General features: G+C 44.0%; 2 protein-coding genes across 2 annotated transcripts; one reads left to right on the top strand and one right to left on the bottom strand.

Annotated features, from left to right (window-relative positions):
• Window positions 1–610: 610 nt before the first annotated feature.
• otud3 (OTU deubiquitinase 3) lies at window positions 611–11,495 on the top strand. Its single transcript, XM_079522507.1, has 8 exons — window positions 611–809; window positions 1,825–2,148; window positions 5,465–5,613; window positions 6,158–6,270; window positions 6,715–6,837; window positions 8,318–8,450; window positions 8,926–9,113; window positions 10,754–11,495. The coding sequence occupies exons 2-8, from the start codon at window positions 1,943–1,945 to the stop codon at window positions 10,913–10,915; spliced, it is 1,074 nt and encodes a 357-aa protein (XP_079378633.1). The 5' UTR covers window positions 611–809; window positions 1,825–1,942; the 3' UTR covers window positions 10,916–11,495.
• Window positions 11,496–15,441: 3,946 nt separating this feature from the next.
• LOC306931887 (FAS-associated factor 2-like) lies at window positions 15,442–16,809 on the bottom strand (the record flags this gene model as incomplete). Its single annotated transcript, XM_079513553.1, has 1 exon — window positions 15,442–16,809. One exon carries the CDS (start codon window positions 16,807–16,809, stop codon window positions 15,442–15,444), a length of 1,368 nt encoding a protein of 455 aa, XP_079369679.1.
• Window positions 16,810–19,476: the final 2,667 nt, after the last annotated feature.

The raw sequence follows: 19,476 nt of genomic DNA, 5'->3' as shown, positions 1-19,476 counted from the left end.
CTATGTAGACGTACTGCGGCGCGGTGTGCCGCAGTACAGTGCAGAACTCAAGAACCTGATGTTGGATAGGAAATTGTGGAGGGCAGCGATCCAGGAATCCCGAGTTGGTGTTGGCTAGACCTCTCGCAGCAACTAACTAATGTACAGTATACTGTAGGCCTACGTTTCAAGTGGTTAAACTGATTTTGATGCTATATTTAGTATATTAGGCTACTCATTTTGCTGGGGATCCTCTGCCAAAACCTCTTCAAGGTGCCCTGGGAGTCCTCGGACCTCACTTTGAGAACCACTGGTCTACACTGCATATGGGGCATGTTTCACAACATGAACATGACTTTACATGTCATTATGTGTCATTACACAAGATGTCAGTCAAGAGGTTGTGATTAACCTGCATCATGTTGAACAAGTAGGCCTAATCCCTTTAATTTAAGTGACCTACAAGCTCACACCACTTGTAAATCTGCCTTTTTTTGAAAATGTTAAATTTCAATACAGCAAATGCATTGATATTAAAAATAAAATGCACTTAGTTTGTAATTTGTATAGAAGACGCGACTGTTCTACAGACTGGCCCACAGATGGCGCCATACATTTGCTATGTTGAAGCTTGGCCGTGTCCCTTTTCTGTACTTTACTACGCATGCGGAAGTAAGTGCGGAATCTAATTTGTAAACAAAGCTAAAAAATCACGAGCTCTTCAGCAAATATATATATAGCCATATTTATAAATTCTTTCATAATAACAGTTACGTCTTGTTGGATTTGAGTACTGTGTTACATCAAGTTTCTCAGTTTACCAACGGCAGGTAAGCTAGCCTTTTTCCTTTTTGAATTATGTAACAGTCTGGTCGAATCACTCGAATGCTAGCCTGCGAGCTTAGCTCAATTAGCCGCTGCTTCGTCGAATGTGTAATTTAACCTGGCTGGTTGATTATAGGATTATTGGCAGTTAAACAGAGTTATTGCTTATTATTATGCCTTCTTTAGCCAGCAGCCCAGTATGTATCCTAACGACGTGACACACACACACACACACACACACACACACACACACACACACACACACACACACACACACACACACACAGCTGTCAGGTTGGGCTGGCTGGACTAGAATGACGACATGGCTATGATGGCTTAGTAATTAAGCAACATTGCGATACAGTTGTATTTATGGCTCACTCACTATCTATGTCCCTCTCCCTGTGTGTGTGTGTGTGTGTGTGTGTGTGTGTGTGTGTCTGTGTGTCTGTCTGTCTGTGTTTTTCAACTGCGCAATAATGAAAATGATGCCTCTTCAGATGTCACAGCTATACACCAGATATTGCTGTTGTTGATGAGGACAGTAGAGAAGTGACCATTTTGGAAGTGGCATGTACATTTGACCACAGTCTGGAAGTTCTTTTCAGTGTCGGCAATAATATTGGCAGTCGCCATATATGGAGAAGGCGATGCTTCCTGTACCAGTGATCTGTATCCTGAAGCACTTGTTGTACAGCTTTCCAAGTTTGCGCATCCACTATTGTTTGTGTTCAAGAATGTCTTATAAAATGTGAATGCAAATGTGCGTGTGCAGAGATTAAAATAGGGTGCATTTTGTATCCCAAATATAAAATGAAATGAGTTAAATGCTGCAATTTGTAAAAATGGCAAAATACAGTATGACTCCTCACGTCGTTGAAGTGGGACTTATAAAATGTCCCTGGGACTCATCTAAAAGACCGTCCCTGCATCCTGGGACTCATTACATTGAAAACGTGTGTGTGTGTGTGTGTGTGTGTGTGTGTGTGTGTGTGTGTGTGTGTGTGTCTCTTTCCTCAGGTTCCTGATGTGTGGAAGTGGCACGGCCTTCAGTAGCAGCACGGTGGTGTTGTAGTTCTGCTCTTAGTGGGAACCTTAGCGGACCCCTGCCTCACAGCAACATCTACACTCAGTCACCATGTCCAGGAAACAGGCAGTCAAACCTGTGGGCAGGAACAAGAAGTGCGACGTGGAGCGCAAGCGGGACGAGCGGGCGGCGCGCCGCGCCATCGCCAAAGACCGCAAGAACCGGCCTCAGGACGGCGACGAAGGGGAGGAGTTTGTCAGTTTCTCCAACCAGCTCCAAGCGCTGGGCCTCAAGTTGAGAGAGGTCCCCGGGGACGGGTAAAGCCTGATTGATACTCGGATGATTGATACATTGAATGACTGTGTCAAAATTAGCCGATCTTCAAGCTCACCACAAAGCATTTGTGACATGTTGTGAGCTTGTGGATCAGCTATTTTTGGAAGCATTTGAATCATAGAGAGAGAGAGAGAGAGATAATAGAGTCCATCCAACAGTATACCAGTGGCGTATCTACAATAAGGTGAGGACAAACACCAGACCTGAGAACTATTAGTGGACAGCGGATTGGCCGTTGCGTGCAGAGCGCGACCACCACTCAATCACCCACTGGAATGCACATGCATGCCTTTCAGCCTTTGTAGCGTACTCGTCTGGCAGGTATATCTCTTTGAAAACATTTAGTGCACCTGATCGTGCACGGGAGGGGAGGGGAGGGGCGACGACGACGACAACAACACATTTGTCTGCCCAACATGTCATTCCTGGAAACGCCACTGCAGTATCTATTATACATTTGAAAAGGTGTCCCCAAAGCCCGAACCACGAAAAGAAAGTCACCAGCTACTACGTCACTGACACGCTGCAACACGCTGCAACACACACTGCAACAACACACTAACACGTCACACACTTACCCTCCGCGTCGTTCGTTCCCTATCTCCTAATGTCGCGCCGCTCGGCCACACTCCACACCACCCGCGTAAAAATTGTCATCGCACTGCCACTAAAGCCGGCTCCCGTCCACACTCGCAAACAATATCAATATAAATAATAAACACAAACACGCCACAAGCACCGACACCCCCGCCTAATTTGTTGCCACGTCTATGAAAACAAGCCCAGAAAAAATGCCATTCAACACGCTACTTACAACTCGCTTACAATTCGCGGACCTGGCAACACTGCATCCTGTTTCCCCATTGGCTACGGTTGCTACAACACGCATTTGCACTGCATCTTGGGAGCAACACAGCTTAATGTAGGGGTCACCGATTGCTGTGCTACATCCCCCTCATGTTCTCACCACCCCGTTCGGCTACACCACACACACTAACCTACACAATTCTCCACATGCAACACAGGGCCCTTATTGGCTAGCCCCCTCACATGGCGATCCCCACACCCGAGGCGCATATATGGATACGAACAACAACAGCAACACCACACGCACACGCGCGCGCTGCAACAACAAAAAGCTACGTACAGTGTGTGTGTGTGTGTGTGTGTGTGTGTGCGCGCGCGCGGGGGGGGGGGGGGGAATTTGGATCGCCGCGCGATGCAGCGCAAATTGCACTACACTACACAGGGCTCGACAGTGCGACTACGTACTCGCATTTGCGACTTCACATATCACCGTGCAAGTTGTACAATTCACTTTGTAGCACCGGTGCGACTACACAATCCGATCTTTAAAGCTAAACGTTGCGCAGTTTACATCCAAAAGAATGTGTCACTCTCTCGGTTCTGCACCGCTGCTGGAGAAGTATAGCACTGTCGAAGGCAGCGCAACTAATCCCCCCCCCCCCCCCCCCAGCGAGGGAGGCGAGAGAGAAGAGAGCGAGAGAGAGTGGCAGTGGCAGCCAGCAGCGATGTAACATGAGCCTGTGCATTTCACGCTTTTCACCCTATATAACTTCAACGCATAGCCAATCAAGTCAAGACCATTAATTAATGACTGCTGTGTAGGGGTGACGATTGCGTGATGCTTATATGTACAGGATTCACTACACGCACACGCGCGCACGCGCTGCAACACAAAACAGCTGCATACAACGCGTGTCACTGTGGACTTCTGTACCTGTGGACTTCTGTATCGCAACGCGGGGCAACGCAACTCTGGGATGAGCGGGCCGAAGGCCCGCGAAATTCTAGTACTATACATTTCATTTCTCAGTAGAATAAAGAGATTACACAACCATGGGATGTGTAATATCGAAACCTAATTTAAAACCTGAACTATTACTTTAGATAGTATGAATGAGTTTGTGTGTGACATAGTAATCAAGGGACAATTAATCATGTTTTAAATAAGTATAGTAGGTGCTTTTGCTTTGCAAAGGAGCCTGTGCTTTGCAACGAGTTGAATTTGATGGTGGATTGGATGCACTGCTGGCAGCATTTCGAGTAACAGTTTGATGTAATGTTCTTCCAACATAAAAGCAAGATCACATGAGTATTAGATCCTTCTCTGTCTTGAGGGATGAGGGGAAAAACTAGTGAAAACTGTTACAGTTAAATGAATAGCATTTTTACAGTGCTCAAAGTGCTCAAATCGCTTTAAAATGGTAAATTAATTCATACATTGGGAGGTGAATCGTCGAACAGTCGAGGCAAAGCGTCCTCACTTCCCACATTCACACACCAATGGTGGCAAGCTCACACCAACCGACTCATTGGAGGCAATGTAGGGTTCAGTGTCTTCGACATGTGTTCAGGAGGAGTGTCTGGGATTCGAACCACCAACCCACGGATCATTGTATGACCTACTCTACCTCCTGGGCCACAGTTGCCCTACTTAAGAGAATATGAGAGGACAAATTACGTCTGAACAGACATTTATGAGAATGGCACGATGAGGGAAACTGTATGTGCAGACAGTTATGTGAATGGCAGGTTGAGAGAACAAACTACTCTGTGCAGACATCTCTCCCGCAGAGTGTATCTAATTTCCTTTTCTGTGTTGCCTAGTGATTACAGTTATTGATGCAGAAATGTAATCTCAACAAATATAATATATATATAATATAATTATCTTCGAGCGGTGCATGCCGCTCCAACGTTTGGACTTTGGAACATTTAGATGCATAGGTTGTAATCTAACAACAATGTTTTTCATGCCAGCCAGAATGACGACGATGGCTTTTTAATTCATCTTCTTACTTTGATCAACGATCGATTATCTAGAAACCAGGCAGAAATGTCTTGATAATTAAACATTTTCTTTGATGAACATTGGTTGCCACTTGCCAATATATTTGCTGGCCTTAGATTTGGATAAAATACAACCATTTAAACAAAAATCACACCCGTGTGAACTGAGTGGTGTAAGGTATTATATAGCCTGATCAGCTGTGGTCTGACGTAATGTATGACGTAATGAAATCACACCCGTGTGAACTGGGTGACCATAGCAACCATGCTCATTTTTTGGTACGAACAGACACGTAAACTAACAAAGCTGAAATCACACCCGGGTGAACTGGGTGACCATAGCAACCATGCTCATTTTTTGGTACGAACAGACACGTAAACTAACAAAGCCAGTTGTAGGAGTGGTTTAAACCATGAACGATGTGTTTTGAAGTCGGATTTTAGTCTTTTAATTTAACAATACCGTCTCTATCTTCCCTGTAGGAACTGCCTGTTCAGAGCTCTAGGTGACCAGTTAGAAGGTCACTCCAGGGGACACCTGCGGCTGCGTCATGAGACAGTCCAGTACATGACGTCCTATCGACAAGACTTTGAGCCGTTTGTGGAGGACGACGTGCCCTTTGCACAGCACTGTGAGGACACAACTCAGTTTGAATCCTGGCCTTGTCATGTAGTCCAGTGCTTCCCAAACTTTTTCGTGTCAAGGACCCCCAAATCAACATTTATTAGGCCAGGGACCCCCATTTGAAAACATATGCCAGTGACCCTGATAAGGGAAGATTTTTACGGCTCTAGCAGTGATTCCGAAACATATTCATTTCATGGACCCCCAGTTTCACAAGCATTATGCTACGGACCCCCGATTTAATGACATTTCTATCTCTGGTACCCCAATTTATCCTGTAAAACCACTGTTAATTTAACTCTGAGAATGTACAAATGGACATTCTCTAACGGGTCCATTTGGTTCCATTTGTACACTCTCTGAGTTACAGACCCATTTGGTTCCTAACTATCTCTAATTGAGCTAGGTACCCCCTGGAACTCCCTCAAGTACCCCTAGGGGTCCCCGGACCCCACTTTGGGAACCCATGATGTAGTCCATGAACATTGGAGAATTTCTTTTTATATACAATTGTGTGACTAATCCCTTTGCTTGCATGTCTTTCCCTACAGTGTCTAATCTCGCTCAGCCTGGTACTTTCGCTGGCAATGATGCCATTGTGGCTTTCGCCCGCAGTCAGCAGCTGAAAGTCGTCATCCATCAGCTTAATACACCACTGTGGGAGGTAGTCAACACGGCACACACAAAGAATATTAAATGATACTGTATGATCGAATATATTGTTATTAACCCATTTTGACCTGAGATCAGATTCTAAAAATGTCTTCTACATCCTGACAGTTTTCTGAAAAAGCTATGTTTCTATGTCAGTGGTTCTTCGATTTAAAAAAAATAGCAGACCTACAAGCTCGTAGCGCGCCACTCGGTGGCGCGCTATGAGCTTGTAGATCTGCTATTTTTCAATAGCTAAAGCATAACCTAATGCTAACACCAAAAGGGTTCCCGCCCAAAATGGGTTAAGCTTAATTTATACTTGCACGCTGAAAACGGCCGGTGTACAGCCGCTGTGAGCTTGTGGATGTTTTCGGCCCCGCAACATGCTAAGGTGTGTGTGATCACTGATATCCACACTGTTCCACCAACAACACATGTGTTGTTTTCAATGCAGATCAATGGTGCAGAGAAGCAAGCGAGCCGAGAGCTACACATTGCATATCGCTATGGCGACCACTATGACAGCGTGAGGTGCACTGGGGACAACTCGGAGTCGCCTGCTCAGCTGCGCATCGAGGTGAAGAAAATGTACCATCTCAATGTTAGCTTGTACTAAAGTACCATTACTAATGTACAATCGAAGTTCAAACCTGTAACATCTCAAACGGGCTACATAGTACATACTGGACAGTTCGGACACAACATGATGTCATTCAGAACTTCGGCGGTGCTTGTCAGAACTTTGTTCGGCTGTTCTTGAACCTCAGAGATGTTTTGACTATCCGAACAAAGTTCTGGGGCCGATCATTTTCAAATGATCGGAATCGGATCGGGAGTCAAAAAACGTGATTGGGACATCCCTAGTATCAATATTATATCTATCATGATATTAGACTGGATATTGTCTGTGATTTGGGATATTGTACTATTGTGATATGGCATATAAAATATAAATATCTGATCGGGAAAATCTGTATCGGCAGATGCTCAAAATCAAATGATCGGATCAGGGGCAAAAAAACCTCAAATATGGAGAATGTCAAACGGAGTCAATAAACATGGTGTGCAGTGTGCTCACAGTTGTCTCTGAAACCCATTAGAGAAGACATAGTTAGGCTACACACATTGTATGTATCTATGGCAAGGCGATGATTACCAAAACATAAAAATGTAATAATAAACACTAAACAGTGCAGGCACACACGCACACTAGCACAGAGACCAGAAAAGAGAACGCAACAGAGTGAAAGGGGGCATAATTGGCACACAGCACAGCGGCCCGGGACAGCCATAAGAACACAATACAAAATATAACATTAACTCTACAGTGGCACAGCAGCCTGACCTTCAGAACACAATAGAAGACATAGATCATATAGGTATAATTACTGTAACATTATAGCAGCCAGCAGCAGTTGGCACATCATCAGAATACAATCTGCTATTACCTTCCATGTTCACGACATGGGCATGTCTTCTCCTCCTGACAACAACTCGATATCGTCCTCATGATTCTTCTTTTCTGAGCCATTAAGTAAATTAACAACAACCGCACTGACTGGAGATGGAGAGATTCATGTGTCCCGCGCGTAAAGCTAAACCAGAAACGGTACAGTCACTGCGTCAGCATGGGGGGTGGGTAAAGTTTGGGGATAAAGTTTGCGCGCTTCTATCTGTTACTTCTGACACAGCGCAGTTCAACTTCAGCCAGTCAATTAGTGGTACACCACTGAGAACGCAGAGAACGGACATCAAAGGCAAACACAGCTGCATGTTGTTAATTAAGGCTGAACTCCGATGCAGTTGTAAAAGTAAATAATGACTTCTGTCCGTGACAATAACCAATCCTACAGTTTGAATTCTGTACACACGCACAGAGCAAAAATAATGAAACCACCTTTTTCTTACTTTCGACTTCTCCTAATTTGAATCGACTTGTGTTAATGAAGTCGATGCGCCATCTTTTTAATGAAGGCCCTACTTGACGGTGACAAAAATGTTCAGATTTGTTGCTCTTGGCGTTCTTTTTGCTGACATGGTCTAATTATCCTCATCAGAATCTGCAGAATTCACGAGGCCAGCAGCGTGAGTTTGGAGATGGACAGAGGGATAGAAGGTCACCGTCATCACCCACTTCCTTTGAGGAGGACAACGTGATCCTGAGCTCCATCAAAAACCGAGGTCTCCAGAGTGAGTAGCCAACTAGCCATGGATTCTGTACCTACTGTTGACAATGTTATGGGTGATTCATACTTACATTACTTAGTTGATGTTTTGTGGGCTTGTATATTCGGTGCTCGACACATCATGTAACCAAATGATAACTCAGGCCACAATTCAGCAATATATACTGTAAACTTGCTTTTATAGCACAGTAGATGCAGAATGGATGGATAAGTGTCAGTGCTACTTCAGGTGGAATCTCCTTACACAGATGCACCAGGCTCAAGACCAAAACGTCAAGCATTTTCTCTGTATGTATGCATATCGGTATGCATATAGGGTTTATTTAAGAGATAAACACAGAGCATGTACTGTACATATGTAAGGGGCACAACGACTACAAATCTGTGTGTTTTGTGTGATTTATACTGTGTTGTACGAAAATATCACGACAACATCCGATATAATGAATAATGACCATGTGCTATGTTGTCCGTCGCAGCTGAAGAGGAGAACCTGTTGCAGTTGAGTGCGGCCACCATCAACGCCGAGTGGCTGGTGTGCTCTGGGCTTGGCCAGCACTGCCAGGGCCAGTGTGGCTCCCACTCCTGCTCAGCTTGCAGAGATGCAGCCATGAATGTCATTGAGCAGAAGCAGCCATCGGAGAGCAGCAACCTTCACAAACCTAAGGTAGAATTTAGGGATGCACCGATGAGACATCTTTCGCGATATCGATATTTGATATAATTAATTGCTGTTATGGCCGATAACCAATATAACAAAATTGATTGGCTGAGCACGGAATGTGATGTATGATGATAAGAGTGCCCTTCACTTCGCACAAGTCTGATGTCTTTGGGGGGGATCAAACTGTTCCCAATAGAGACACACAGGGACTACAAATTTCACGCCCCCAAATGAGACAGCGGCCACACATCTGGTCCGTTAGAACGGTGTACTGCAGGTCACCCATAGAAGCCCATTATGTATGGAGTGTCTTTGTCAACATATCTTTCTCACTAGAGGACGTGTTTCACATCTAATTTACCACTTGAACGGGTTACCCATAATGTTAACAGAGCAGAGGGGAGACAGCAAACCTGTCGCTTTTATGTGACGTCACTGTCTTCAAAGTCAGTGCTCGTAGCCTTGTAAAGAGTGGAATTCTCAATAATACATCCCAATCCCAACTGACTTTGTTCATGACGGGGTTTATATAAATGTTCCACTTACCGCAGAGCTCCGACGGTACATGAGAAACTAAAACGTGTGTGTTTTACCGCTGTTGTATTAACTTGTAACTTGTAGTTGGGGAAATAACCCAACTAAATGGAGTGACATTATTGACACATCCCGTCGTCCCGACATCAACTATCTAGTGAATTCTCCAGGTTAGTCTAGCTTCTTAGTCTTGTTTGGATCATTTACCACAAATAAATAGCCTATAAAACGAAACACAAACGTATCTGGTTATTGAAAATCTCAAGGGATGCAACCGTGACGTTTATAGTATACCATGCAACCACTTTAACCCATTTAGGCCTGACGTCGACATTTAAAAAATGACACTTTTCTGAAAAACCCTATGTTTCTGTATCGGTGGCGCTCAATATTTCATGTCAAGGACCCCAAAAATGATATGTAATTGTAATTGGCCACTGACCCCCATCTGATAATATGTTGTTCCAGGGTGGCAGGTATGCGACATTAAAAAGGACAAATCAAACATGACCTGACGAAGATGTAACTGAAACATCGAAACGTTGTCGCTTATTTCTTGTACCCTTGGCCCTTAATAAATTAAGGGCCAAAATTGTCTGAGCTGCTCCAGTGCCTCCTTTTCTCATATAGGTCACTTCATTAGAACACAAACAAATCGCTACAGCCTCCGTAATCAACCAGTGAAATTACAGTATTTTATGATGCCTCTCATAGGGATTGCATTGACAAGTGGGGGCGCTGTCTAATTTGGGGCTGTGAAATTTGTAGTCCCCGCGTGTCTCTATCCTACGTTTTGTTTTGAACTACCCCTTTTGAAGATTTGATCCAGATTACATCTTAGATTGAATCTCCTTATCTGATCAAATATCAGTGATCCCAATCCAGATGTTTGGTTTTGAACCCCCCCCCCCCCAAAATCCAAATCTGATCCGATCCGAGATAGGAATTAAAGGTTTTGAACTCGTGAGCCCAGATCATGTGACATCCAGCATTTTCAGCTGTTTGAAAGAGTCACCACAATGCAGCAATTAAAGTGTATAAACACGTACAGTACGCTGTGGAGCAGATGTCTCGGCATGCACTGGGTTTCAATCTGTTCTCCATCCCAGGTGGTGTCCACCAAGCAGAGGAAAGAGCAGCAGCGACAGGAGAAGAAGAAACGCCAGGAGGACAGACATCGACAGAAGGTGCTGCAGAGCAAAGGGAACTGCGACCAGAACCTGCCAGAGGCTGTTACCTTAGTGCCAGCCCTCAACACTCTGAGTATATAGACTGTCTGGAGCATGGCCAAACAACACCTACTACTCCTCTAGCTACCAGTGGCTGACGCTGTCAAACAAATGTTTTGCACATTGTCAAACTTCTTCAATCACGATGGATGACTTTTCTTAAAAGAAAAGAAACCATTTCCTTTTCCTTTGCAAATGTTATTATGGTGCCTGCGACTTTTGTGTGTGCGTGCGTGTGTGTGTGTGTGTGCGTGCGTGCGGATTATGTGCTCGTTTTCAGTTGTCAGAAAAGAGCGAAGCAAACCTGGAGGATTCAACTGTATTTTGAGTATTTTTTGGGGTTTGGAGTTTATTTTCTTACCTGGGTTTCTTTCTCAGATGTGGTCTACCTGCCGAGGTACCTTCTCCCTTTCCATGCTGGTGTGAACGCACGGCCACCATGCAGATGTTCATGTGCAGCTGGGCTTTTTCATTTTTGCCATTTTGATTGAGTTGAGCATTTAGTTTCTTGGTCCTAGCCAAAGATTTAAACTAAAGGATGAGCGGTTTATGAATGATTGTTATGCATACAGTCTACTGTAACATAAATGAGGAATGTGGCAATAAACAATCTTTACAGTGATTTCTTTTTTTTAAGGTGTTCTATTCGTGTTAGACCCATTCTGGGTGGGAACCCCTTTTGGTGTTGTAAGCATTATGTTAAACTTTAGCTATTGAAAAATAGCAGAAGTCTTTGAATATATATTCTTTCAGAGCGAAAGTTTTTCACTCAAATCTTTGCTTCTGGAAGGTCCCTGGAACAACATATTTTCAGATGGGGTCGGCGGCCAATTACATATATATTTAGAAGGCATTTGTAGAATCCTTTCTCAGGTCTAAATGAGGCATTATTAGAGGAATAAACCTGTATAATCAAGTGGAGAAAGCTCCTACATTGGTCAAGCCACCCGGATGCGGGCCCAATCACGCAGTACCAGAGCCGGCCACTTGTCAACCTTTGCTTCAGAAATGCCTCAAATGTCTTTGTGTGAGAGTGTACTTACTCTCCCAAGGATGACAATGTATAAGCATGTATTATTGTGCCTTCTATTTCAGGAAACAAGATGAAGTTCCCACAAATAGAAAAAAAGTGACAGCCGCCTAGCCTAATCAAATTGAATTGGATGAATGAATTCCATTTGCAACATAATGACTAAATGACATGGGCTGTGACTTAACGACAAGGACGTGTGGTGACCTTGCTGGAGGGGACAGGGGTACAGTACAGTTGACTAGGCCCCTTTGGGTTGGATGACATTAACCCATTCTGGGCGGGGACCCCTTTTGGTGTTTTTAAGCATTATGCTGTGCTTTAGCTATTACAAAATAGCAGATCTACAAGCTTGTAGATCTGCTGTTTTTGAAAAAACGTGAATGTGGCGCAAATCTTTGAATATATATTCTTTCACAGCGAACGTTTTGAACTCAAATCTTTGCTTCTGGGCGGGGTCCTTGGAACTACATATTTTCAGATGGGGGTCGGCGGCCTATTACATATATTTGTGGGGTCCTTGACATGAAATATTGAGCACCAGATATTTCAGAAAACTGTCAGGATTTAGAAGACATTTGTAGAATCATCCTCAGGTCTAAATGGGTTAAGACACTGTTCCTTATCAGGAAACCTCAACTACTTAAAATTCTGAAAAGCCTAAAGCTAAATCACTGATTTTTTGAATAAGGTCACTCCAAAAGGTCCCTTTTGCAGTGGTGCAGCCACTCCTATGCACAGCTTTTGTGTGTATGTCCGTTTATGATGTTTATGATTTGATTGGCTGATGTAGGACATCATCATGTTAAAAGGCACCGCTCACTTCACACAAGTGTGGTTTTTTTAAGGGGCACTACCCCTTCTATGAACATCTTTTGTCCTCACGTACGTCCCAAGATTTGCCATTGACAATGAAAGGGGAATTCAAGTCAAATGTCCGCTAAATCTTGTCCCCACACGTCTCAAGATTTGCCATTGACAATGAAAGGGGAATTCAAGTCAAATGTCTGCTAAATCTTGTCCCCACACGTCTCAATATTTGCCATTGACAATGAACGGAGAAATTATGTCAGAATTCCGCTAAATATGACGTAAATTAAACATCAAAACATTAAACGCCATTGAGATTGAAGGGAAAACTTACGTCATATGTAAACGAGCAAATCGGCTAACCAATCACAGGCAACAGGCATTCTGATTGGCCAGTATGAGATGATTCATGATGTATGATGATAAGAGCTGATAATTCCGCTAAATATGAGCAAATCGGCTAACCAATGAATCACATGTTGGTGGGTGGGAGTGCTTGGCCAATAAGGGACCACCTTATGTAGGCCTACCTTATGTAGCAATGTCCGCTAAATTGATGTACGATGACATGAGCGCCCCTCATTTCACACGGGTGTGATTCTTTTGAGTGGTGCAACCACTCCTATAGACAGCTATGTGTGTGGCGGTGTCCCTGGGTCTGTCTGTCCCTGTGTCCCTGTCTGTGTCCGAGCACGAAAATAGCGTTATAGAGTTTGTTCACCACCAAGTGTCACTGTTGCACAGCCTAACACACAGGCCAGGGAGGAGGGCTTGTACAGTACAGTACAGTACAGTACAGTACAGTACAGTACAGTACAGTACAGTACAGCACAAGTGCAGTACCGCACCACTCACTTCAGACAGGTCTGATTCTTTGGTAGACATCTGTCTTTCATAATGTCTTCAGTGTTTGTTTGTTTTTTGTCCCAAAATAGGCTGCTATAGTGGGTGACATGACGTTAAACCCACTGCACGCGCTCGGAGCTGTGGTGGGCTGGGGATGGAGGTATAAAATGTTTCACATAGCACCCGTTCTTTGATATAATAACATCAGATTAAGGTAAGAATGCGGCTTGTCCGGAATTCTCCTTTTAAAAGGAACGAATGTCAAATTCTTTGCCCACAGTTGGCCAGGGACAGCAGTGGTGGATTCTTGTTTGTCTGAGGGGAATGGGGGGGGGGGGGAAGATAATCTTTTTCCACATTTTATATTTTTTGATATTTGAGGCGCGCTAGCTCCTCCTATGTCCAGCTTTTGGTGTGTGTGCACAAACTTTATCCTACACAAACATTTAAATGCCATTGACAATGAATGGACAATTTTGAGTACACAAACATTGATGACGAAGATGAGGACGCAAATTGTGATTGGCCAGAATGAGATGATGTATAATGATAAGAGCGGCCCTCACTTCACACGGGTGTGATTTGTTTTGGTATAGCTTTTATTATTTACAACTTTCGTAACAATTTCACACACTGGCCACAGGACAATCTGTAGTGCACTAGCTAGGGATTAAAAAAAACAAAACAAAAAAACCCCAGCAAAACCAGGAGGGCATCTCCCCACTATAGAAGCATCCACTTGTCTCACGTGGGAACAAGCAGAGGCCAAGCATGTAGAGGCCCCTTACTCTCCAAGCATGTAGAGGCCCCTTACTCTCCAAGCATGTAGAGGCCCCTTACTCTCCAAGCATGTAGAGGCCCCTTACTCTCCAAGCATGTAGAGGCCCCTTACTCTCCAAGCATGTAGAGGCCCCTTACTATCCAAGCATGTAGAGGCCCCTTACTCTCCAAGCATGTAGAGGCCCCTTACTCTCCCAGCATGTAGGGCAGTCTGGAGGCCCCTTACTCTCCAAGCATGTAGGGCAGTCTGGAGGGCAGCACTTTATCATGTTTTGTCTCGTAACATGGGCCACTATATTGGGAACTTCACCATGATTTAGAGTATTTCCCAAATCTCATGTCCCCAAATAACAAGTCAGTGGTTTTGATACATGCAGATGCACTAACGCCTCTGCAGACGTTTAACATTACAACAACTATAAATAATATAAGTAGCTTTACGAACCAACGGCACCGCATGTTGCGTGTGTGAGGTGGCTTGATGTACGGTACAGGTACATCCTCCAGCCATGATGTACACGAGTATCCATACATGGGCATAAAAAGGATCACAGACAGATGGTACAATTGATTATTGCATAACTGGAGGGGCATGGATTCCCAACAGGCATCATTCCCAATGGACTTTGGGCCTGTAGTTCTTTAATTAAAGGGACACTTCACCCCTTTTGCAACCAGATCTTATTTTAATGATCTTTGGGAGACAAGAAACACTTTCCTGGGGTTTTTGTTGTGGGTAATATGTGTTTTTAGATATTTTAGATATTTCAAAGTGTCCGTGATGTCATGGACACTGGTCTCACTTCCTTCCTGGTCTACAATTACCATAATGCTTTGGTGCAATTCACCCGACCTTGTGGATAGGGGGGGTGAGACAACTTGTAGTCCAGGAAGGGAGTGAGACCAGTGTCCATGACATCATACTAAAATAACTACAAACATATTACCCACATAAAAAAACCCAGGAAAGTGTTTCTCATCTCCCAAACATCATTAAAATAAGATCTGGTTGCAAAAGGGGTGAAGTGTCCCTTTAATAATAATGACCAAATAAGTGGCTGGTATATTAAAGAAAAGTACCCCCGCTCTGGGCAGTGGACGGTTACTCGTCGGTGAGGTCCTGAACGAAAAGGAATTCTGAGCGACTCAGTCCCGCCTCTCTCAGCTTGGGGGGGTTGGGCTGCTCCTCAGTGGGAAGGCAGGGCAACACTCGGCGAGGGAAGTTCGTCACGATCTGAAACCTCGCTGGGGTTTCTTTCAAGGAGAAGAGGTAGTCGTATATTACCGTCAGAGACTGCTCAAAGAGGAATCGTCTCTCCACACGTGTGTCATTGGGCAGCTTAAACCCTATCTTGATACTTTCAGGATGATCTGCGGGAGGCTCCGGAGGAAGACACTCTGACTTCCTCTCTTTCTCCTCCTCAAGTGTCCATCGTCTAGTCTCCACAGCCAGAGCACTCTGTCGTAGCTTCTCTTCCTCTTGCAGTTTCTGCTCCTCTTCCTCCCTCTTCCTTCGGTTCTTCTCCTGGTCGGCACGCAGAGACGCCAGGTATGCTTCATCTTGCTCCATCCTCAACACTTGCGCCTGGTTCCTCTCCTCTCTGTCCAGACGCTCCGACGCCAAGTATGTCTGGTTGGCCTCCATGATGACAGTGAGCTGTTTGATGAGGTCATCTGGCTGGATGAGACCCTCCAGCCTGCCCACCACAGTCATCCTGCGTTCCTTCGGCACGACCATGGTAAGAAAAGGGAAGGAATGGTTCTCTTGCAGGGCCTGGGACACTGTGACCCCCTCTGGCCTGCTTGCAGAGCACGCCCAAACGAGCATTTCCTGGTTGAGGAAGGTTATGACTTCTTCTGCACATAATGTGAAGCGGCAGAACTCATCCGTGTCTTGGTGATGCTCCCCATGAAGGTAAACTAATAGGTAGCGTTGGTCGCGTTTGGCGTCGTTCAGTGCCTCGCTGTATGTTCCCTGATAGAATATTGGGTGCGACTGACCGTACTGCTCCTCAAAGAATTGAATAAAGGATGCATCGTCCCCAACAGGATATGTGATGGGGCGTCTGATGTACCGCAAGGCGAACCTGAATATGTCCAGAAGTGTGTAAGTTGTAAATCTAAAAGGTAGTACTATGAAGTACAAACTCCATCCTAGTAAACCCCTGGGTTGTGGTGTTGAGAACCTGCATCCTAGAAATCCCCTGGGTTGTGGCCTTGCGATGATGTAACTATACATTCCATGTTGTGCCGTGTAGACCTGTACTGTCCTGGAGGCTGGCTGATCAGGCACATTGGGGACCCCCTCCTGTTCGTTCAGTCGGTGTTGTACTGCGGCCTCTATGTTCCAATTGTGCTGTTCCAATGTACGACGACATAGGTCCACGTCCTCCAAACCCAGGATGTCCTGAAATTGGAGGAGTTTTTCGGTCTGCTCCTGGGTTAATTCTTGCTCCATCGTCTCCTCCATCTTCCTCGACAGGCACTTCGCAAGGCTGAACCCTAGTGCCTCTGTCGGAAACCTTTATAGTAGCAGTGATGTCACAATTGGATGTTTCGTCCTAACATTGTGATTGGCTGAGATGCTGTGTTTCCAAATATAGACCTCAGAGTGCACCTTGTTTAACCTAACCTGTATCCTAGTCGACCGCCAACTCTCATACGCTTTCTTTCATAAGCTTTGTCTCAAATGCAAAATGCGACTGGGGGTACTGTAAAATAGCTCGAACCAGTGCTGGTTATTTAGTTAGGACCCACTACAGTGGTGTTCGATACGAACTTAACCGGGATGTGGAAACCCCCAATGCAAAGCTCTATAATTTGCTTGGCCAGATATTCCGTCCTATCTAACCGACTCGTGCCCAAGATAGTAGAAGATATTCTGCCCACTTAAGCCTCTGATTGTAATCCTTTTTATACTTTTAGTTATATGCGTGTCATAATGACAATGCTATCCAATCGCATCTGACGATGACACACGTGTATATCCCTATATGGGGTTTCCATATTAATCTGATGTCAGCATTGGATATTTCCATTATCTCCACATATAGGCTATAACTTATCCTCATATGTGGAGATCCAAGTGACGGCCTTTTATCCCCATATATGGAGATCCATCTGAGAGCCCTCACAACACCAAGTGACGGCCTTTTATCCCCATATATGGAGATCCATCTGAGAGCCCTCACAACACCAAGTGACGGCCTTTTATCCCCATATATGGAGATCCACCTGAGAGCCTTCGCAACAGGTACCATTCACTGACATTGAAACCTTGCCAAATCGTCATATGACCACATGGCCACCATCCCTAATGAATTGACAAACTGTCAACAACAAAAGCCTTCCATACTGAGAAGTCTTGAGATGAGAGAAGAAGAGACAGGCTGTTTTATTATCCTCAGCCAGGCCAAGGGCAGTTTTCACCCGTTTGTTTGTCCGGTGCTAATGAGAGAAGTGTGTGTCATGATATGCACATATTTGCTCCATTACAATTCTACTAGGGCTTTGACTCGATTAATCTTTTTTATATCATTAATTTGAATCTATCTATCTATAAATGCACCACATCTCTGTCTGTCTGTACGTGTGTAATGCACGTAACCCGAGAACCGTTCGCCCCACCGACTTCAAATATTTAACTTTAGTTTTATGATGGAAGTCAGTGGCGGCAGGATTAGTCTGAAACATTGCACAAGTATGGAGTCATAAGTCATACTGTATGTCAAAGGTGATTGACGAATGACGACACAGGCCTGGGTAGGTCACCAACCAAACTACTGTATGCTTTTCCTCTCATGATGTTGCATTTCAAATCAGAGACAAATGCTCTCATTTCATGGGAACTACTTGAGTTACAGTTAACAGCTGGACTACTGCCACAAAAAGAAATACAAATACATGAACATACTAGAAGACTTAGACAGACAAATCATGGTTTAATATTGAAGTTATGAATGACATCGTAAAATATGATGTGAGGTGGCTATGTCTTTTCATAAATCAATGCTATTGAACACCCTTTATGTCTGTCGGTTAAAAAAATGTTGACCAATGGAAAGTATTAACTTTCCATTGGTAAAAACTCCCAACTCCATTGATTCCTCAAACTATCTGCCAAACCAGCTAACTCCACTCATTTAGTCATCTTTTTTTCTCAATAAAAACAGTGCTTTGTAACAGGCCTTTACGTCTGTGTGTTGGTTAAAACAAATATTGAACCAATGAAAAGTATTAAAGCGCTTTGACAAAATTCTAACTCCACTCCAGCGGGATGTTTTTTCATTTCCTGAAAAATGAACATTTTCAAGTTAGGTGGCAACTTTCTTCCAGAGAATCAGAACAGCAGATATAGTTGTAGGGTATATTAAGCACACATTGCCAGTGTTTGGCTGTATTTTATTTTTTTACATCAACATTGCATGTCATCTGTGAAATTAATGCTTTATTTTCTACAATTATTGTCACACAAGCCATCCCATAGTGCCCTCTAGAGTTGGAACACATATAATCATGTTTTAGGCAACTTCAGTGGAAAGGGCAGAGTGAAATTGTGAATTAAGGAGATAATGTATTACCCCATTAGTAAATAGGCCAAATTAACTTTCAACCGCAATTTGACTTGAGTGAGCTTGGAGGTCAGCTATTTTTGAATAGCCAAGGTATAAAATAGGGCTTAGCCTTAGGTGGTTGACACATTAAGCTGTGCCCAGGTAGATGAGCACATTAATGCTGCAGCCCTGGTTATTATGCTTTGCATAGGTTTCCAATTTAGACCCGACGACAATTCTACAAATGCCTTCAAATTCCTGACAGTTTTCTGAAAAACCCATGTTTCTATGTCAGTCGTTCTCAAACATTTTGATGTCAAGGACCCCCAAAAATATATGTAATTGGCCGCCGACCCCCATCTGAAAATATGTTGTTCCAGGGACCCCTCAGAAGCATAGATTTGAGTTAAAAATGCTCTGAAAGAATATATATATATTCAAAGATTTGCACTACATTTTCACGATTTTTCAAAAATAGCAGACCTACAAGCTCGTAGCGCAGCACTCGGTGCCGTGCTATGAGCTTGTAGATCTGCTATTTTTCAATAGCTAAAGTGTAACATAATGCTTTAAACACCAAAAGG

This window comes from Electrona antarctica (assembly GCF_951216825.1).
Source record: "Electrona antarctica genome assembly, chromosome: 2".
Classification (NCBI taxonomy): domain Eukaryota; kingdom Metazoa; phylum Chordata; class Actinopteri; order Myctophiformes; family Myctophidae; genus Electrona; species Electrona antarctica.
This window is presented reverse-complemented; position numbering and strand designations above follow the sequence as displayed.